Source organism: Lissotriton vulgaris, chromosome 2_1 (assembly GCF_964263255.1).
Source record: "Lissotriton vulgaris chromosome 2_1, aLisVul1.2, whole genome shotgun sequence".
NCBI lineage: Eukaryota > Metazoa > Chordata > Amphibia > Caudata > Salamandridae > Lissotriton > Lissotriton vulgaris.
The window spans coordinates 2,024,729,766-2,024,752,957 of record NC_141687.1 but is presented as its reverse complement, the minus strand read 5'-3'; the positions used below and the strand labels follow the sequence as shown (position 1 = coordinate 2,024,752,957).

The following is a 23,192-nucleotide window of genomic DNA, read 5'->3' as shown; positions in this document are numbered from 1 at the left end:
CACAAATTGCCTGCATGATGGGAATACTCTCGTCCTCAATCCAGGTCATAATCCCGGGACCCTTTCACTATCGGGCACTTCAGTGACTCAAAGCCTTCCACCTTCGGAGGGGACTTTTGTAATCTCAGGTGGTACGTCTCTCCGAGGAAGTCAGGGAAGAACTTCAGTGGTGGTTAGCCTATATGTAGGCTAACAGTCGAGTGATATTAGGCTCCCTTCGAGACATAGTGGTACAGTCTGATGCCCGCTGTACGGGTTGTGGTGCCAGGTGTGAGGAATTCTCCACAGGAGAACAATGGTCATCTCATGAAAAGTCCATCACATCAATTTGCCTAGAACTTCTGGGAGGCTTGTTTGCAGTCAGATGCTGTACCAAGGATCAGGCACAATGCCGAGTTCTACAGTAAATGGACAATGTAGTGGCGGTGCGCTATGTCAACCATTTGGGGGCATGAGATCGAAAGATCTCTGATATGGCCAGGAACGTCTGGGACTGATGTCTCAGGCATTCCAAATTTCCTTAATGGCAGAACAACTCTGGGGGAAATCCAACCAAGTAGCCAACTGGCACTCCCGTCATCTTCGGGACGTGAGCCTGTGGAAACTGAACTCTGCAGTCTTCCAGGCTCTTAAATCCAGATGTGGCCCGTTCTCAGCGGACCTCTTCACGTTCCACCTGGGTCACCAGTTAACCAAATACTTCAGCTGGAGACTGGACCCCAGGGCGAGAATGACTGATGCTTTTCTCCAGGATTAGCATCAGGAGACAAGGGTAAGCGTTTCCCCCTATTTGCCATGATTATGCGTCTTTCTGCCCAGGTGCAGAGACAACAGGCAGATCTGATGGTAGTGACCCCAAGATCGCAAGTCTGGTATCTGGCTCTTCTGCAACTTTCTTGAGATTTTCCAATCCGTATACTCCTATTTCCTGGATCTCCTTCATGATTTAGAGGGTAATCGACATCATATGATCCTGGAAAGGCATCTACATCTTATAATATAGAAGATAACCTGGAACGCTCGAAAGTCCCAGGACTTTTGCGACAGTCTGTGCCCAGTGCTTAATTTCTAAAATATGAAGTCCAGGTGCTCAAGTGTTTGTCAGAGGCCACACCCACTCTGCCTGGCTCCAGCCACTTCCTTCACTGGCTCCACCCACTTACTCTATTGACCCCACCTACATCTTCAACTGGCATTGCTGAAAGTCAGATGTAATACCCAATGTGAATTTCAGCAAGGATGCCTTTCGACTGTGAAGCAAACAAGTGATTAACATCTGGGCCTAGACAATTCACCGCATATAGTGTTATTATATGGCTGGTTTCAATATTAGAACCATAAAACATGATAACTTGTCTTTATAGTGCTTGCTAACTGTGGGCTTTGTCACTGCATTTTCTGAATTCGGGAGGAAGTAACATAAGAGAATTGTCATCCGACACACACACAGACACTTCTCACAAAATAGATGAGGGGTTAAACAACAGACTGTATTGAGACCTCTTTTCCTTGACAAATTCAGATGGAATATATAACAAAAACAGCCAGCTGTGTTGTGACAACACCACTATGGCAGCTAACAAGTGTAGAACCTATCAGTTGCATTACAATATTGCAAAGGTCACTAGTGCAAGTATTACAAATGGGCCTGTCACTTGCGCCTTCACCCTGCGACTGCAGCCTGGAGCGTATTTCTGTCACTGGCACTCGCGCAGAGTCAGTAATGATCAGGTGCATATCAAAACGCTATATGGTTCTTAAATTCAATGCAGATACACCACAGAAGAGTTCCTTTTAAATGTGTGCTTGATGCAGGTATTGAGGCATTCCAAACCTCTCAAGTGAATGTAACATGCACACCTTGTGAAGAGAAGAGGCAACCAAGAGCACACTTTAAAGGGTTGCTTTAAATGTTTGCTGCAAACTTCTCTGCTTGCTATATTGTATTTTACATGCTGTAGAAAATGAGCATTTGTCAGAGCAATCTAAACATGAGACACAGGCAAGATAAGGATTCTAGGTGTACTTATATTCATAATTGTAACAGCAAAAAACACAACATTTCAATTTAATTAATTTTACGAAAAAGCACCACGTGGAATATACTGAAGGCAGCCAACATGTGTTTGCAAGCTAACTATGCTAATCTGTTAAATATGCTCAACAGTCCCAAAGGAATTTCACAGTATTTAGAGCTCATCGGTTTTGGGGTGTGGCTAACCAAATGTGCCATCAATAATTAAAAATAGGTATACTTGGTTTGTTGCAGTGTAAGTTATGCTTATCCTTGTTAGCTGGTTGAAAGCTCTCAGTAATCAAATCATATCTCAAGAGATCAGTGTCACACCAGGAGTCACAACACGGCCAGACTCAAAATCAAGAAATGCAAAATAAAAGACAATAGAGGAAAACCACATCAATTTATAAGCCCCGAAACTGAAACACCATGCTCCCACATATCAAACAATCCACATCAGTCCTGCAGTTGATATTGAGAGAAGCTCCCAATCACCGATAAAGACCTGCCTTAATACTCAAGCCTTTAAACCCAATGACGAAATAGCTCTTCCTCCCACCTTAATATCTTCCCCTATCCATGACTTCTCCTGCACAACAGTCCTTTAAGTAGGCTGGGTCTTGCAAGTGCTTAGCATAAGCAGTTCTAAAAAGCAGGTGTCTGGACGGGTCCCTGTCGGGCTCTCTATTTTTGCCCTCATCCTCATGGTGAAACTATTTTTTTTAACTCTGCAGCAATGCCACTCTTAACTGCCTTTGATGTAAAATCAAAGAGACTCGTTATAGTGATTTCACTGTCTCATAATTTTATAACGGAAGCATTTTCAATATTATATTCAAGGAAGCCACAGTAGTTGCTTATTTAGCATATGCAACCAACAGTCATTTACCAAGTCAGTAGTCCTGGTTTATTGTAGGTGTAATATTACTTGTTGTGTTAACCATTATTTCATGGAACATTGCTGGGCTAAGTAACATTTTTAGAGACATGGCCTCACTTGACTATCTCGCAAAGGGGGACATATTGTGTTTTCCTGGGCGAGGACAACCACCCCAATTGGCGGCTTCTATGAATACTTCATATCAGCGACCAAAAGGACCATCTTTGGACGCCCGTCTGGGGGCCTATCCATTTGTGTAAGTCACGCTTGCACACTTAAAATCAGAGAACTAAAAGTGACGTCATCTGACCTTCAAGCAATTACAATAGAAGGGCTGAAAACGGGACAAGAGTCCCACCCCCTATTATTAATCAATTGTTACATTAGCCCAACCAAACATCAAAAGTATCAGGCCATGGAATCTCTCACCAGTACTTTGGAAAACCTACTCACAACCTTTGAGCATCACAATGTGATAATGATGGGAGACTTCAATATAAGAGGCCTGGGTCAGACCCCTGTTGCACTCCAAAGTAAGAAGTTGGGCCCACTGATTTCACTTCTCACAAATTTTAATCTACAATCCACACATGGGGCAAAAAAAAATAGCCATCCCATATGGATCGCTAAACCGACCTTCAGGAATGTTTCCACCATTGACTATATTTTCACCAATGAATGGCTGGCCCATAAATCATGTGATTTCACTGTGGACGAAAGAGATGAAAGTGACCACAGACCTCTATGCACCCCTTTCAATTTGGCGCGGGAACAGGTGAAAGCCCAGGAAATAATCGGAGCAACCACATGCGGCGAACATCATCTTATCCTCAAAAGAATAAAATGGACGACCAACCTCAGTCACAGCCTGTTGGAGTATGTAGCTAAAAGGGAGGCAGAACTAAATACACAAGACATAAAGAACATCACACATTTTTGGGAAACACTGACCATGGATTTATTGAAGAACTTGGGTAATACCAACCAAGCAAGAAGCTGTCTAAAACACTCTAGGTTAAGACGTCAAAAATCGCGGAGCCTGACTCAAAGCAAACAAGCTCTTAACAAGGCAATCAAGGCAAAAAAGAAAGGCATCTACTGGTCACAGATGTTCTCCATCCCTGTTTTGCGAGCCACTTACAAGAAGAAAGTCTGGGAGCTGAAAAGACAGTGGACAGAAAAGAACTGGCTTAAAGTGTTCTCCCTAATTAAAGAAAAAGACAATAGTAAGCTATGGCGATACAATAGTCTGAGCCCCAGAAGTGAGCACAAGGAAAACAGTGTTGCAGGCATTGTGTGGGAACAGTATGTGAAGGGGCTGTACACCTGCGGGGTAAACAAGATGGACCCTCGCAGCTCAGAGTGGTCACAGGTGGCAGCTGTAACTATTAAATCTCAGAGCGCGCTGAAAGTCATCATAGGGCCCAGTCAGCCTGTCAAATACACAGAGGAGGACACTGTAAGGTACATTAGAGCCATAAGATCAGATGGGGCCCCCGGCCCAAATGGTATTCTTGCCCAGGTCTTTAAAACTGCCCCTGCCTTTTTTGCATCTATACTCACCCCTCTATATAATCATTCATTCTCCACAGCAATTTTACCAACATCTTGGAAAGGCTCAGTCCTATTTCCAATATATAAGAAGGGTGACCACTCAAACCCGGCTAACTACAGGCTCATAGCCCTTCTCGATATAGAAGCCAAGGTATATACCCGCCTATTACTCAGGGACTTAAAGGCCTGGGTGGATAAGAACTGCATTCTCCCGCCTTCTCCGACTGGCTTTTGGGCCAATAGTTCCACCTTGGACAATATCATAATGCTGTCCTACCTCTCGAAACAAGCCGTTGTGCTGAATAAGTTGCCCCTGTTTTGGTGTTTTATTGACTATTCCACGGCCTTTGATTGAGTAAATAGATGTCGGCTATGGGCAAAACTTGAATCCTGGGGGATCCCTCATGCCCTGGTCAAAGCCATAAAAGCCCTCTATGAGCGGACATGGGTCCAGGTGAAATTAAGCCCAACAATCACAACATCAAGAATTGAAACTAATTCTGGACTAAAGCAGGGTTGTGACTTGGCCCCCCTACTCTTCAACTTGTATACAGCGGACATGGGGCAAGCCCTGAAAGATGCCAATTTGGTACCTCCGAGACTGGGGAAGCTGGTCTTGGGAACACTCCAGTATGCAGACGACACAGTGGTCATGGACCACACCAGGGTGGGGCTCCAAAGAGCATTAAACAGTCTTGCAATATACAACGAGGAAAACAGCCTACGAATCAACGAGAGCAAGACAAAGATAGTAATCTTTGGTAAATACCATCACAAAAAAAAAGCAACATGGTCTTTGGGTGAGCACCAAATCTGTACAGCCACATCCTATAATTATCGGGGCGTATGGGTGTCAGAGAGGGCTTCTGCAGCCAAACATTTAAAGGAGTTAAAACTGAGAATTGACAAAATAATCCTGTCCCTTAGACGCCTTAGTCATCGCCTAGTTAGTCCATCAATAGAACTGATGCTGACTGTACTTAGGGCAAAACGGATTCCCGCTATTACGTATGGCCACCTAGCCTATCCAGGAGCATTTGAGAAAGTTATCAATGCGGCCCAGATGAAAGCCTATAAGTCTGTGTTACAGGCTCCCAGACAGGCAAGGAACACCAGACTAAGGCTGGAAACAGGCTTGAAACGCCCGGAGTTGGTATTACAGGGGGACTTGTTAAAATATTATATCAGAGTACTGAAAGACCCTGAAAATAATCTTAAACGTTTCTTAAAAATTATATTTGGAGTAGCGGGCTCCCCATGGCACTCTAAGTTGGAACAAGGAATTGACCTACTGAAAATTGAGGGAAAGAGCTGCCCCTTTATGAAATTCCTTATTCTGCCTGGGCCCAAGCTGTAAAGCGCCAAGTCCAGACCATTTCGTTTGAACTGGATTGGTCATCACTCCGGGACAACCCTCTCACACTGGCCCGGGATAAGTCATACATTCCCGGCAAACCCCAACCATACTTGCAAGACTCACTTTCTACTCAAGCAAGAAAGAAAAGTCTGTATCTGCGCCTCCTGGCCCTTAGGATCGTGGATTTTAACCCAAAATGGGCACGAACTGACTGTACCATTGCCTGCCTATTATGCAACTACCGTAGAGAATCTTGGTTACACCTTTTATGCTGCTGTACAAAACTGGCCAGCGATCGCCACCATTTGCTGTGCCCGGCCCGACGGAATTTGGACCATTGAACTTGCAGAGAGGCTTCAGACTGGTGCTTTTCAGAAATTACGACTTGTCTACTTGGTAGGGTTGGTAAGTTTATCCATCAAGTTAGAACTGCACTTGATTCCCATCAAAAGGTCACAGAACTCAAGGACCCTGTTATTTAGCAACGAGAACCATCTGGTGTTCTAATCATGCTAGTTGTCACCTAATTTAGGAATTTCTTGCAAAGCCATTGGAATCACTGGAATCAGAAATGTAACCAGGGTCTTACAGGGGGCTTTTTAAGAACTTTTCCATTGACAATTGGCATTATGGAGAGAATAACCCTGTTGAACTTTCACACAACTTGAGACTCTCGGAGGTTTTCTTTTTTTTTTTTGCTTGCTTTGTCTTTTAACTGAAATTTTAACACCACAAAGCAGTAAAAACAGTTATTACGCTATCTCAAAGCTGAATATAGGGTTTTATATGGGGTAGGGTATTTTGGGTGGGGGGTGATGTTTATGTGTTCTATACTGTATAGATTTTTAGTAATCGCACAGTCAAAAAGTTTTACTGATTTACTTGTTGTATTATATATCTGGGTGCACTGGCAGAAGCAGAAAAATACCAGTCGGGCAGCACACTATGCCAAGGACAGATTTTTAGCTTAGGTTTTAAGCAACACCCTTAATTACATCGGCTATGCCCCTAGGTGAGCCCCCTGGGTTATTTCATCCCACTTAAAGCTGTGCTGCACAACACTCAGAATAAGTCCGTTCCCCACTATTGCGCACTGAGGTATATTGCCTTCTTCTAACTTGATTTACTCTCTACAGGTTAAAAGTATATATGAAAGTCTAAAGTAGTGTTGCAAAGGGTGGACCCTGTAAATCTAAAATATACATAGATTCTAGCGATGGTATTTTAAAACGTGGTCAATTTTACTGGACACGTAAAAGAAACTGGATTTTCTTTTCTTTTTTTTTTTTTTTAAATTTTTGTAAACCTTTATTCGTGCATATTAAGAGAACAAATACGGGCCTACAACCTTCAGGCCGGCCACGATACGGTTAAGCACTGATACAAACATTACGGCCCCTGCGTGCCAACGGTCAAGATTAGCGACAATTTATGAATTATACACTGGAGAGATCCTTGACGCCAGGGGGAGGAGAAGTGAAGGTTAATTTTAAAGTTTTTTCAAAATAATTTTATCAGGGAAAAAGTCAGTGAAGAATAAGAACCAAGGAGATTCGAGTCCGCACGATATCTTCACCAAACGGGAGAGCGGCAGCATCAATAAAACAGCAATGAAGTAAAATCTCAGGCAGTGAGGCAATGCAGTTGTATAACAGGATAGTCACTTGAGCAATTACGCACCCCTCCAGCGCCGCCCTCCCTCTGTCAACCCCACACCCGGACCCGGAATCGAAACAAGTAGAGCGCAGAAACATAAAAAGAAAAAAAGGCCCATAGAACTAATTAGAACAGTAAATTACCCCCCCACCCTACACCAATGCGGAGGCTACGGCCTACCCCCCCCCCCCCCCAGCATAGTGCCTGTCGCCCAATAAACCCGAAATATAGACAAGAGAGAGAGTAAGAATAGAGTAAAGAAAGATAAGAAAACATTACACATATAATAAAGGGGGTGAGAAAAGAATAGAACTATTCTAATCTAAACTCCCAAAAAAGAAGAAAGTGGGGAGGAGCCTACATATTTTCAGATCGCCCTAAACCCTCGGCCATCTATGACTTCCACACACTGAGAACCCACTACACCAGAAACGGTCTTGTGGAAATGAATTATCACAGCATTTTAAATGAAGGAAGACAGATCGCGACGAGTGCACACAGCATGTACATACAGTTCCAGTCTCAGTCCAGCCCATCCGTGAAGCCATGGCGGTAATAATCAGTCTAGCCCTGGCCCGATCTCGGGCTTGAGATTAAGCCAGCCCCAACTTGAAAGCCCCGCATCCCGTACAGACAAAGACAATATGGCCGCTGTGGAGAAGATGGTGAAGAAGGATCACAAAATGGCCACCGACCAGCTGCAGAGGTCCCCTCGTCCACCACATAAAGACCAGCCATAGCATGTAATGTACAGGAGCCACACAGAAAGGAGGCATTAGGCCACCGTAAACGATTCGTCAAGGATGGTAGGTGCTTCCCAGCAGGATACTCTTGCAATCGCGGTGAGGCAGGCAACAATGAAGCAGATAGCAATGAACGGGGATACAAAGTATCCGATGTTGAGCTGGAGAGCAATTGACCTTGGGTGCCGGGAGAGCCAGTTGCAGGCACCAGTGCAGCACAATCACACACTGGCGTTGCGTCCCCGCAAGAGGACAAAAGCATTGGCAGACCCACGCCGTGTTGAGGACAGTCGGAGTGCTCGCGACCCGCAGCCGACAGCATAGAGTCAAACTGTTCACACAGCGCCTTCAAGCCAGCACACATTTGTAGACGAAAGTCCCGTAGGGCAGCCAGAATGGAGCCGCATGTCAGCGGAAGCTGCACCCCCACGTCGGCAGCAATCAGGGAAGGCACAGTGGAACTGGTGTCTGGTGGAGGGAGGGCGAAGCAGGCATTGGGCAAAACCGGAGTATCACCCCCCAGCCGCGAGCAGGCAAACAACACCATGTTTTACCGTCGAATGGTACAATGGCCAGGGGGGGGGGGGGTCGTGGCAAGGAATCAGTTCCCCTCAGGATTGCGCCGCGAAAGGGATAGTCAACAGTCGCCTCCCTTCCCTCGGGTCCTCTGTGAAGCCGACTAGGCAATAGAAGAAGGGGGTTGGCAGTCTCCCACAACTCGGTCCACAATTCGGGGCAGGAGACCCGCTGCACCGGGGCTTACCTTACAGCCCCAGCCCTTCAGGCGCAGGGTGTAGGAGATGTCTGGCCGTCCCCCCCAGGCTCAGCTGGCGACAATCCGTGGTGGGAGGTGAGGTCGGGACCGCGCGGCTCAGGTCGGCGCTAGCGGGTCCGGTGACTGTGGAGCTTCCAGCGGGCCGTCAGAGGCAACAATGGAGCAGGGGTCTAGGGCGGAGAACAAAAACACCAATAACTCCGGCATCCGGGCGGGCTGAGACTCCGGGAAAGCGGCGGCGTAGGCAGCGCGTCGTCGCACACGTTACACCTCGAAAATCGACGAGGATAGGATTCAGGATGATAGTCCGAGGCCAAGGGCCGACGGAGCCGGGCGTTCAAGCGTCTGCTCCGGTCGCCATCTTGGCTCCTCCCCTGGATTTTCTTTTCTTGATTCACATTATTATGTATATTTTGTTGCATGTAGCAGCAACATTCATACTTGTGAATGCTTCAAAGAGCTTTTTTGAGGCACTGTACAAACACAGACATGCTAAAAAATGAGTTCAGAGAACAGAAACGAAACCGTCACATCCGTGAACACACAAATATTTATGTTGCATATATATTTAAAGTCATAAGGCCCGGGTGGAAAGAAGAGTAGAAAAAGGTCCTTGAAGGAATATTTCAACGTAAAACTGGTTAGCCTATTGAAACACAATAAAATGATGCGCATGCTGCCTGCCGCATGCCACAACCACTACAACATTCTGCTTTTCATGGCATTTAGCTACTCTTAAGCAGTAAACTGTTTAGGGGGGGATACTTCGGGGCAGATCCTTTAACTTAACCCTGGCCCTAAATTATATGGAAACGCTGGCGGCTGCTGGCTGCTACTAGGCCTGGGCGGGCACTGCAGTGCATCCATAGAATCTTGTGGAGCCGAAGCTACCACCCCGGTGACCGGTGTCACGCCACCATGCTCAAAAAATGAAAGAGCAGCGTTGGTATGGTAATGGCATACTTACGGTTTTGCTCGTGGTGGTGGATGTAGTATAGCAGGCATGGTGGCCTGTGCCTCTAATCTTCAATGCAGTCAGACTGACTTTGACTCATGGGTGGCGTGCGGTTGCGGGGGGTGTACTGGGGCGTCATGTGGCAATCTGAAAGAAATCTGCGCATGCTACCTGGCGCACACAGCCCAGCGGAACCAAATCTATCAATATTCCAGCCCAATCAGTGTCCCACTCCTCCTACCGGCAACACTAAACCAAGGGCCGCTGCCGGCATCATATAATATGAATCTTGGCGTAGGCAGCTCTCACAGCCGCAACACTCTTCACCGGGACTCTGTCAGGAGACGAGTCACGAGAAGAACACTATGCGCAAAAAAAGCAGTCTTGCCGAGACTTATCATTATTGCTATATGTGATGTGCAGATGCCGCCACGTGTAGACCCGGCCCTGATAAGTACATGCCGGTGCTAAACATCGGAAAGCACCAGCACAAATTAAGCACTGGCTGTGCCCCTCCTTTCGAAAGCGTGGGCTGACAGTACCATTAAACAATATTGATTGGCTTAGTCCTGATGGTTGGGTTGGTGTCAGCAAAAGCCCTTGGATCCAGTGGGGGCTGATGTTGTCCATGTTTTAAATTGTGTTGCCTCTTTACCTCTGAAGGCCAAGTTTACCTGTCAATAAATACATTTAGATCAACGATCTCGGCTGGTCATACCCATGTTGGTGATCCTAGGGGAAGATCCCTTTGTTCACAAACTTCTATGGGGCATTAGGTTGTCCCTTCCTCCAGAGCCCAGATACTCTGCCCGTTTCAGATGTATTCCTGTCCTGGCAATCCAGCAAATAACTCTCAGAGGAAGAATTATCGCCAAGTTGGCCAAGTTGGCCACCCTGCTATTCTTATTGTAATGTTGACGAGTTTTGGATGTGAGAGTACTGGATTTAGAGGGTAGAGTATTTAACCCAGATGGGATTACTTTCTATATTTTAACGAAGGAAGAAATATAATTCTGGTGTGCTGTTTTATCCCTCCTTTTCAGATTTCCCCCAAGTTGTGTGTGGGCCAATGTATCAAAACGTATGAATCTATGACATTGCAACTCCGCCGACATGGGGAACAACAACTGTTAGTTGCTCTCAAGAAGCCATATAAGGCAATCTCAACTCCTACCATTGCTAGATGGGTTAAATGGGCCATGCAGGAAGCTAGCATTGATCGAAAGATATTTAATGCTCACTCAGTAAGAGGTGCTAGAACATTGAAAGCATTTTTTCTGGGCTGGCGGTTAGAGGATATTCTCAATGCCACAGACTTCTGATTCAACTCTTAAAGATTTTATTTAAAGTCAGTCCCTAATATTGCCTCATTGGTGACTGCTAAGCTTTACACTAGCATAATCCTTTCCTCCAGTGCTGACATAGAACGGGGAAGTTCCTAGCTAAAGTAACAGAAAGTTTCAATTCTATTAAGGACATGGAGGCGAGGATTAGCCCTTCCAAGAAGCTGGAGCATATTCCCACCCAAGACGGAAGAACATTCCTTCATAAGAGTAGGATATATATTTCGCTCATAATTGATGTATTATTAGGATGCTATGGTTATGTTTACTGTATGGCTTATGCATTCTATGTTCTCTGAGTTCTGGACATCTATCTGTTTCGTTAAGAAATGAGTTGTCTAAACAAGACTGAGGACTTTGGTCACCGGCTTGTGTTGCAGGAGGAATGAGGAGGCATCAAATGGGACAATGGACAATTAATGGGTCTCTGGCTATTGATTGAATAGTTTGTTTGACTTTTTCTCAAGGTTTCATGGGAAATGCAGTCCTGTTTGGTCTTGAAAATTGCTGCTGAAAAATAAAGTGAAGAAAGTAAAGGCTCTGTGTACTTAATATAATTGAAACTCTCCTTTGTTAGCTAGGACATTTTTCATAGTGTGCTCCATGATTGTTACTTTAGGGATTGGCCAAGGTGTGCCAGTGGTGGCACTCGTAGTTGAAGGTGGCCCTGGCGTTATCCTGACTGTGCTGGAGTACCTGCAACAAAGCCCCCCGGTACCAGTTGTAGTGTGTGAGGGCACAGGCAGAGCCGCAGACCTGCTGGCATCTTTACACAAGCAGACCGGAGAAGGAGGGTAAGCAACAAGTGTTCCCCTACATTTGGAATAGTTCAGTACCATCGTTTTCTAGCCTGATAAAGCTTTATAATGTATTCAGACATCCTTAGAGACATGAAATAAACGACAGGGAACTAGCCTGTTTTTGAGATTGTCATGCATAAATTAAAACAAATATTTTTTTCAAATATTTGTAATTTCAGAGCTCTCCCCGAAGGAGCAGAATTGTCCGTCTTTTCAAGAATCAAAAATACTTTCAACTTTAGCCAGCGGGAGGCAGCTCATCTGTTTCATACCTTGATGGAATGCATGAAAAGCAAAGGACTGGTAAGTGCCCATTCTGAGAAATGGAATGACCCAAATGCAGAAAATGCAAACAACACTCGTACACAATTGCACTGGGACAATTTTCAGAGTGAGAGTGCTGCTATCAATGTTACATCATTGAACTCATGGGGATTGTGAAAAATGCACGCGTCACACAAAGAGCAAGTTTAGCAAATGAGCCATACCAATTCGATGTTCAGGTGTAGTATGTAGCTAGTGGAGCATGTTTTAGCAGATTGTTTGGTGTACTACACTGTCATTTACAGACAACACATTCTTCAGTGAAATGATTCTAAATTTGAAAAGGCGTATCGTTTTACTGCTAAAACTATATAGCGCAAACTTTTTGTTGAAATCAGGTTTCAGCAAATATTTGTCATTTGTGCACCACCAAGTAGTGTCAATTTTTTGTTTTGATCCATTTAAAATCTTTGTTTCCATCACACTTCAGGATTACAAAAAAAGTACTTCATTTGGGCTTTGTCTGATCATATATTTAGAAATATTTGCACAGATCAAATATAGATATATTTTTTTAAATGTTAGAAGAAAATGACACAATGCAGCTTTTCATTTCTCACCAGCAACATTGTCACAATGTGCATTTTACACAATATCCTCTCATCATGTTAAAAAAAAAATAGCTATTTGTCAGAAGCACCCTGGCATTTTACATCTATCTTTGAATGCAGAGCAAATGTGACAAGCATGGGTATCAATCAGAGGTCGCACCCGCGACCCCTAGCTTACCCACTACGACCCCATGCGGCTGATAAAAGCAGCATAACCGAAAGTGAACGAGAATATTTTCCAGAGACGTAAAGTGCATTTTGGTAAAGGTTGCAAATCCTGATCATCATTAACGCCAAGCTGTAAATGAGTCATAAATAAAAGTCTGTGCACTAAGCTGTAAATTGGGTTTATACTGTTTTTTTCACATTTTTGTACTGCACTATTAACGGACAGTTAGAAACAAATGGACTTTCTGTGCTTGAAACAAGGCGCAGCTAGCATTCTGTTACATTTCAGCCACATTGCAGTAACACTGACAAGGAATGGGTGAAATGTTCAGGAGCAATTAACCACTAGGCTGCTGCTTCAGGGTTGGCACTCTGATGACCTAGAGAGCTCATCCGACGTGTGTGCTGGGCACCAAGTGTGTTTCTCATGGAGGAGATGACTGCCATGCCTGTGACTGTGAATGTGCCTGCAGTTACAATGCAAATAAAGAGTTGGACCCCTGCCAGCTGGGCCAAGTTGTCAGGCATCAAACCGATCGTAAGTATTTATTTTGCCCCAATACCAGTCTGAAATTGTGTCCACAGAAGACAACCATATCTCCAGCAGGGCAGTCATCATTTAGGGGTTGATTATGAGGGGGGGGGGGGGGGGGGGGGGGGATGGGGGCTTGGGAGGGGGGGACCGTCACCGACAGACCATTGGTGGCGGTCTGCCTGCCAACAGCCCCTCGGTTCGACTGCCGGAATACAATGCCGGCGGTCGGACCCACAGCGTTCGGGGGAAGACTGCCGCCTCCACCAGAATCAGTGATCTTGACGGGGTGGCAGTCGGATTCGTAGTTCCAAATGGTGGCGGTACCGAGGCAGGCACCACGGTGGTCAGGATTATGATATCCCTGTCCAACAGCCTTGTCATGGTGGGAAGACCATTAGGAAAAGGCTGTCGGACCCGAATTTTGGGGACACCAAATTGTACCCCCGTCCGTCGTGGGCCACTGCAAATTGCCCCTTATTCACATGTAGTGCCCCCAAGCACCTCCATGTCCATGAACATGCCAGAAGTTTGTTTTTTCATAACTGCTTGTTCTATGGCATTTTTCCTGGGCTGCAACACACATCATCGTGAAAAGGAGCACTTTGAAACCCCCATCTCCGGGGTCGCATCGTGATGTGGCAGTCAGACCGCCGCCTGCTTATCAGGCGGTCTCCTATCCTAACTCAGAATGAACTAAATAAATGCAATTTGAGGGCCTTGTCCTTTTGTTCACTTTTGAAATGATTACATAGCAAGGTTAAAATGCTTTTGCATGCTCTATATTTAGGACCGAACTAGAGTCCAAATATATTTATATAAAGGAATATAACACCTTATAATAAAATACGAAAGTGTGAACTAGTGTGGGAATTTCTAAAGAGTAACAGCAGTAGAACGTTTCTAGAAATTATGTTTTTTTTGTGTGCTACATAAACCGTACCTATCTGCTGTAAATTGTTTCAAATGGTGCGCAGACACACACACAGAGTTTAAAATGTATAAAGAGAGAGTATTTCTTTGCCTATTTTTGTGAGACCAATGCTCAATCAGTTAATTACAAAGCCATTGGTGATATTATGACTGATCTTCAAAGCCTGCCCTGCACTGGATGACTCTAAAAAAAAAACCTAGCAAGAGGAGCACTGAGTAAGATTCAGTGGTTGCATTTGTTTTCTTTGTATTTACCTAACTGATTTCTGCTGCTGTTTTCAATCCAACACATAATTGTTTAACTGTCTAATGTTAAAGGTGGTGTTTCCATATATTGAGTAAAAAACATGGCACTGATTGGTGTGGGGAAGAGCTGACACTTAAAAGTTTGTGGGTGCTGTTTTGCAGTACAGCACAGGCACGTCCTGAAACTGCCTTCTTTATTGACCAACCCGGATACTGATGATTGGACCATTCCAGTCTTCTGTCTTTCAGTCTCATCTTGCCATTTGGCCATAATGAATCCCCTGCTTGGCACTGTGATTATGTGACAGTTTAGGGCTCAATATGGTTCTGATGAGGTTTCATAATTTTTCATTATGCTCCTTGGAGAATGTAGGAGGCAGCTCACATAATTCAATAAGGGATTAGTAGTTTATTCAGGCTGAAAATACTATATCCAGACACTGCAGCATAGTACTGTGCCTTCGCGGTTTCCGACAAATCACACACCACCCTCACAGTTAAGGTTACCAGATAACTCAATGTCACTGAGGATGAAGTACTCCAGTCCTGGGATACTGACAACCTCGTGCATTCTTGTATCTGTAGTCTGGGATCCCATAAACGAAACCTCTAAGCTACTAAACTACCAAACAACAATATTTAAACCAGAGTCCAGAACTGGTGCACTGTATCCTTAAGGCCATGGGGTCATCATGCAGCCTAACATCAGGGATTCCTGGATATGTATGCAGACCTCTAGGTAGAGTTAGAAGCAGGCCATCAGGGTTTTCACGGGTCAGCATCACTGCATGTTAAGAGACCACTTTTCTACGCTTTCACTCTACTCTTCAACACACTCTGGGAGTTGCACCACTTAATCATTTTAATTGGACCAATCAGTCTACAATCAATCCACAGTGCACGTGTACAAGTGGGTCCTAAAACAGCTCACTTTACACCATTACATTCTCCTCAGAAATCCTTTAGTGCACAGTCAGTCCACAGGGATGATCCATATATTCAATTCTTAGTGGTGCCTTGGCCAAAATATATATTTGTACAAATTCACTAAAGCTGGGGACTGAGGAGCATTGAAAAAACTTGGTTCTCTGTACTAAGGTGTATAAAGCATAGGGCACTGCATTTTAAAACTGAGGTGCATTGACCAGGGCCACACTGGGAGCAGCAAGAAACCCGGCAAAAATGTTCAAACCTGGCCCACACTCCTATTCCCGTTTCTGGATCTCTTCCCAGCCAACCCTCTATTCCCTTTAGGTCCTCTCTTTTCATGCTCTGATCTAATTTCCTCTAAATCTCCCTCCCCTCTGCCTGCATCTGTTCTCAGCGAGCTGGAGAACATGACAAAGGCACTAGCAATAGTCCTGGGACTTCAAAAACAGCACTTAAATGGCTTCTGGCCTCCAATGGCTCTAGCCCTCACTCACGACTATCATAGTCATTATGTATTAATCCAAACTGCAGCCAATCAGGCTAAAGCACCCACCAAAATGTTCTCGCCAGAGGCTCAGGCTCTCAGATTTTCTACCGCACGTCGTGTGAAGGGAGTCTCCCTGAGCTCTGCTTAGTACTTCACTATTTTTTCTGGATTTCACCTCCTTTTCGGGATGTCATCTGCTAAGAAGTCTCTCTTTAGACCTTGTGAATCTTGTTGGAAGCTCCGGCTATTTTCAGAAGATCCCCACAAAAAGTGCATCTACTGCCTTTATCCAGATCATGAGGTGAGAGATTGTAAGATTTGCAGGACCTTCCCTCAGAAGACCCTCGGAGATAGAGAAGGACTCCTACTTCTGTGGCTACAGAAGATTAAAGATCAGGATAACCCTTTATCTGAGGTGGGACGTGGAAAAGGATAGCTGAGGAAGATTTATCTTCTCCTGAAGCTAAGGTGTCGAGAAAAGTTCAACCCTCTAATGGTTCTATTTTGCCTTCTTCAAAAAAGGCTTCTCCCCTTCAAAATCAACTCCTGTGTCGCAACAAGAAAGACAGGAAAGTCTCTGGCGTCAAAAAGGCTTCTTGAGAAAGATTTTCCTCAGAAGAAAACCCCGTTGTCGACAGCTCCTTCGTCGACCATTCTCATCGGCGACGCTACTACAACGTCGACAGTTACCTTCTCGTCGCCGAGGCCTAAGATGATAATGTTGTCCGCCTCATCTCCGTCGACGTTGGTCTCTGTGGCAGTTAGACCAATCTCGTAGATGAAGGAAATGTCATCTATCGTCGACGATGACGACAAAGGTTAAGAAGATCCTGTCAAAGAAGACTGCCTCGTCAGCGGCCTCGTCGTCAACAAAAACTACCTCGTCGACGGCTACCTTGTCTACAGAAATTGACTCTTCATCGACGGCCACACCGTCGACGAAAACTGACTCATCATCGACGGCCACACCCTGCGGCGAAGACTGCCTTGTGGTCGATGGCCTCCTCGTCGACCAAGAGTGCCTCGTCGTCGAAGACATCGTTGACGAAGATTGCCCCGTCGACAAAGACAACTGCCTCGTCGGCGGTCACTATCCTAACACCAACTCCATCGACGATGCCACGTCGACGGCAAAACCGTCGACACCTCTTCTGTCAACTTGCACGGAATTGCAAGTTTGGCCTGCCACATCGACTACTGCCTCCTTTGTCCAGCCGGCTACGGCAGCTACTTTGCCGGAAAGACGTGGCTCTACATTGCAAGCTCTCTCCCCTCTGAAGTTACCTGAACAATTGCTGGATTCGGAAGATGACGACGAACAATCCGATGTAGATGACAGATTCCGCACTGCCAGGAGTCAGTCAGAATTACTCATTAAGTATCAGGATGAAGATCAGGAGGAAGAATCGTTACCTGAGCCTGTAGACCAATCTCCTTCCATGGTGCCACAGCACAGATGCCTTTGAACCTGCTGAATAACATACAATACATGTTGGACGACTACTATCGCTGGTTTCCTCCATCTGAATCGGCAGAGTCTCTCCCATCGACGCCCATGCCTCAGGTCTCTGTATCTTCTTTAAGATCTCCAAGACCACCTTCTCTAGCACCATCTCACCATTCCCAGGATGCTAACACCACAGACGAGGACCGAGAGGAAGGAGCGGTGGGTGACAAATCTGTTCTGTCGTAGTGGGATGAATACCAAATACAAACTCCATCACCATCTGCTCCAGCTCCTGCGGACTCTCCTCCAGTAGACATCAGAGGTTTCCATCTCCTGATGGAGAGGGCTACAAAGAGATTTCTAATACCGATGGAGACGACTGCTTTCTTCATGATTGTAAAGATCAGCCGCAAAGGAAAGTAAGGGCCATTTCCATCATAGATTTCATCTGGAAGGAAGGGTTAAACATCATGGCAACTCCTAATTCTCTTCCTGCAGTCGGCTGGACAAGAAGTATAAGGCACCGGGCGACTCACCTGCATGCCTCATAGGACAGCCTAAAGCTGATTCGGTCGTCGCCCAAGCAGCACAGAGATGGGCCAGGAACCCCTCTTTGCCTATAACTGCTCCACCAGACAGAGATGGCAGACGGCTGGATTCCATTAGGAAGAAAGTCTCCACTATGGCAGCAACAACCTTCCATGCCGCAAACTCTCTAGCAATATTAGGGAGATATGACAGGCAGATGTGGTCAGACATCTTCCCTTATGTTGAAATGCTACCAGAACCTGCAAAATCGGAGGAAAGAAAAATATTACGGGAAGGAGAATGTACTTCTGCGGAAATGATCGACACAGCAGTGGATGTGGCATCTAGCGGGTGCAGCAGTGCTAAGGAGGCAAGGTTGCCTGAAATCTTCATCCTTTCTCCAAGAAGTCCAAGCTAAAATAAAAGACATGCCATTTGATGAGGAGTTTCTCTTCGGCCAGCATGTCGACGAGGCCCTTCAGGCTATCAAAAGGACACAGAAATGGCAAGATCACTGGGTAGCCTTCAGTTTCGTAAGTCGTCCTTTCGAGGTGCTAAAGGACGTAGATCCTTCTCCAATAGAGTGGGCTACAATCAACAGTGGTCATACCAAACCTCTCAAAGTAATCAGAGATACCAACCTTACAAGCAACAGTCATACGGACAGCGAGGTAACTCCTACTCTCAATCAAGAAGGAAGCCCTACTACCGTGGACGAGATTCCACCAAGAAACGGAGACACGCCACCTGCCACCATCTCTGCCCCCCCCAGTCAAAGGTTGGAGGAAAAATATCCCAAATCTACTCGAACTGGTCCGCAATTACTACAGACAGGTAGGTCCTAGATATAGTGGTCAGAGGCCACAATTTGGAATTCATCAAGATTCCTCCAAACTCTCCTCCCAAGTGCCCACCTCTTGCTCATCTCAAGGAGCTGTTTTCTCAAATAAATTTGATGATTCGGAAGGTAGCGATCGAAAAAGTCCCTCATTTGCAAAAAGGAACAGGATTTTACTTGAGATTTTTCCTCATACACAAAAAGTCTGGAGAATGGCGCCCCATCCTCGACCTGGGTGCCCTCAACAAATACCTGAAAAAACTGTCCTTCCGGATGGTAACACTTCAAGAAATCCTCCAGCTTCTTTCTGTAGGGGATCACATGGCCTCCCTCGACCTTCAAGGTGCTTATTTTCATGTGCCGATCCTCCCCAGACACAGAAAATTCTTACGGTTCAGAGTGGCTGGCAGGGACTTTCAGTTAAAAGTCCTTCCCTTTGGACTACGGTCAGCACCCCGTGTGTTCACAAAAGTTCTAGCTCCGGTGGCCGCACACCTTCGTTTAGAAGGCATTCAAATCTTCCCATACTTAGACGACTGCCTTATCAAGGCGAATTCTTTGCGCACGTTCAAAGATGTCTATCACTGTTCCAATCTCTGGGTCTCTCCATCAACTTTGACAAATCTCATCTGATTCCGTCGCAAAGGAAGACCTTCTTGGGATACGCGCTGGACATCAAACTCTCAGGCTTTCGTCTCAGGAGAGACAACCCAAGATCTGCAAGCTAGCTCGCCTGTTGCAAGAAAGAGTGCGTTTCAGTTTGACTATTCAAATCTTTCCTGGCGACGATTTCATCCTGCATCCCTCTGATACCCAAACTGCCATCTCAGAATGAGGCCTTTGCAAGAAGAACTCAACCTCCAATGGTTGCAGGTTTCAGTGTTGTTCGATTACTTCATTCTCATAACTCCTCGAATGCGAGAAGCCTTTCTCTGGTGGACTCAAATGAAGAACTTTCAAGAAGGATGTGCATTCCTTGCGGAAGTACCAAATTTCACCATCACCATGGACGCTTCCCTCAAAGGATGGGGGGCACACCTTTAAGGAATGACGGTCAACGGAAAGTGGAATGTACAGCAAAGGAAGTGGCACATCAACCTCCTAGACTTGCCAGCCATTTTCTTGGCCTTGAAGTCCTTTCGAGCTGTCATCCAAGGGACTTCAGTACTAATTCGGACGGACAATACTACAAGTATGCATTACTTAAACAAACAGGGCAGTACGAAGTTGGCCCTGCTCTCTCAACAAATCCAGGAGATCTGGGACTGGGCACTGCGTCACAAGATCAACCTTTCAGCTGTCCATGTTCCGGGGGTCTCCAATGCCCTAGCGGATTCCCTCAGCAGATCTACAATATCCAATCATGAATGGGAGATGCATCAGCCAACATTGGATGGAGTCTTCCGGAAGTGGGGCCATCCCGATCTGGACCTGTTTGCGAGTAGCCAGAACCTCAAATGCCCACACTTTGCAAGCTGGCTTCCCCACAAGGACTCGTGCGGGAATGCGCTTTCAATGAACTGGTCACAGATATATCCCTACGCCTTTCCTCCGATTCCGTTGGTTCCCAGAGTCATCCGCAAGAAGAAGAAACAGCCTTGTCGCCTCATTCTCATTGCCCCCAGATGGCCTCGCCAATACTGGTTCACCAAATTCTCCTCCTTTCTGAGTGCGATCCCATTCAGTTTCCACCAATACAGAACCTTCTGTCCATCCAGAAGGGTCAGATCAGTCAACCGGACCCAGCATCCTTGAGATTAGCAGCCTGGCTCCTCAACACCTTGAATTCGCACACCTAGATATTCCTGCGGACTATCAAGAAGTTTTGGCCAATGCTCGAGCACCTGCCACGATTGAGACATACAAACTCAAATGGAAGAGATTTTGCACTTGGTGTCATTCTGTCAATTTACATCCAATTCATGCCAAACCAGAACAGATCTTACCGTTCCTTCTTCAATTGGCAAAATCGAGTTTATCTCATTCCAAATTGAAAGTGTTTTTGACAGCTATTTCAAGGTTCAACAGAATGGTTCCAACTCTCTCTACTCTACTAAAGTTAGTTAACAATTCTTCAAGGTGTTATTTCGTATGTTTCCCCCTATTCTGCATCCACCTCCAGCTTGGTATCTAAATGTGGTGCTCACGCAACTTATGCGGCACCCCTTTGAACCTATTCAAAAGGTGGATTTAAAGTTCTTTTCTTGAAAGGTATCTTTGCTTTTGGCGCTGACATCAGCAATGAGGGTCAGCGACATTCAAGCATTCACGGTTAAGATACCTTTTCTACAGTTCACCTCAAATTCAGTGGTACTTCGTACTAATCACACCTTCATGCCTAAGGTACCTATGGTTTTTCACCTTAATAAACCGATAATTTTGAAAACTTTCTTTCCAAATCCTTAAACATCTGCTGAAAGAGCCTTGCAATCCCTTGACATCAGGAGATGTCTGAAGTTCTATCTTCAACGAACTGCAATAATTCGGAAATCAGATAAGCTATTTGTAGTATACGGAAGATTACGTCAAGGTTACTCTGTATCCAAGCAGACCATAGCTCGTTGGATGTCTGCGGCGATTAGTCTGTGTCATCAGCAGGCGGGAAGACCTTTACACACCATGCAGAGAGCACATTCTACGAGAGCGATTTTCTCATCTACCTCTCTCTTTGCTGGTGTGCCTCTTCATCAGATCTGCAGAGCGGCCACTTGGTCCAGCAGACACACTTTTACCAAACATTACTGTTTGGAGGCTTCAAGTGATGCAGATACTTCAGTGGGAGGAGCTGTTCTCCACAATCTTTTTAAATAAGGTGAGCCTCTGGTCTCCCTCCTCCACTATGCTCTTTTAGACGCTTATTGACATACTGTTTATATATCGTGAACTTGTTCTGCATATGTTAAGCACAAATGTATCTATATACAATTATTATATTATTCATACTTCATTATAGTGTCTGTATATATATATCAAATCAGCTTCTCCTCACCAGCCGGCAAAAAGAAATCAAAGGACACTTTGGGTTTTCGTGGAGGCTGCTTTATTCAGGGTGTTCCAGACCGGTTTCGGCATCAGCCTTTCTCAATGCTCCCCTGCTCGCGTGCTTCCTTGCTCTCATTGGGCTCCGCTTCAAGTAGCTTTCAGAGGCCCCACCTTCGTTCCATTTCCGCCCCTGCGTTAGTGATGGAGACTACCAGTCCCACAATTCTGCATGTTGGCAGTCCGGTTGCTGGGGGAAGCCGCTGTGTTCTTTTAGCTTTCTCCGCCTCTGCTCCCTTTCTCTCTGCCCCAGGAAACTCATGCGCACCAAATAGGAGACACCAAACAACTTTCGGCGTCTCACCTGGATTTCCAAGCCTGCCGAGTTCCAGCAGCTTTTCGACACAAGGTGAGCTCCTGAGGCGGGTCACGGCATTAGTCCAACACCTTGGCTAAATTCAGTAAATGCCCCTTAGTCCGTGTCCACTTTACCGAGAGGGTCCTTCGTTTGCTCACGGGCCGAGCAAAATATATCAAATCAGCTTCTCCTCACCAGCCGGCAAAAAGAAATCAAAGGACACTTTGGGATTTCGTGGAGGCTGCTTTATTCAGGGTGTTGCAGACCGGTTTCGGCATCAGCCTTTCTCAATGCTCCCCTGCTCGCGTGCTTCCTTGCTCTCATTGGGCTCCGCTTCAAGTAGCTTTCAGAGGCCCCACCTTCGTTCCGTTTCCGCCCCTGCGTTAGTGATGGGGACTACCAGTCCCACAATTCTGCATGTTGGCAGTCCGATTTTCTCATCTACCTCTCTCTTTGCTGGTGTGCCTCTTAATCAGATCTGCAGAGCGGCCACTTGGTCCAGCAGACACACTTTTACCAAACATTACTGTTTGGAGGCTTCAAGTGATGCAGATACTTCAGTGGGAGGAGCTGTTCTCCACAATCTTTTTAAATAAGGTGATCCTCTGTTCTCCCTCCTCCACTATGCTCTTTTAGACGCTTATTGACATACTGTTTATATATCGTGAACTTGTTCTGCATATGTTAAGCACAAATGTATCTATATACAATTATTATATTATTCATACTTCATTATAGTGTCTGTATGTGTATATATATATATATATATATATGTATGTATATAGACAAGA

At 45.5% G+C, this 23,192-nt stretch overlaps 1 protein-coding gene across 1 annotated transcript in view; it reads left to right on the top strand.

Annotated features, from left to right (window-relative positions):
- The window catches only part of LOC147733673 (transient receptor potential cation channel subfamily M member 7-like), a 1,613,265-nt gene that overhangs the window by 517,175 nt on the left and 1,072,898 nt on the right, over nucleotides 1–23,192 (top strand). Inside the window, exons 8-9 of the mRNA XM_086958251.1 lie at nucleotides 11,900–12,074; nucleotides 12,260–12,383. Coding sequence (XP_086814377.1) covers nucleotides 11,900–12,074; nucleotides 12,260–12,383 — 299 coding nt within the window. The remainder of the gene's footprint in view (nucleotides 1–11,899; nucleotides 12,075–12,259; nucleotides 12,384–23,192) is intronic.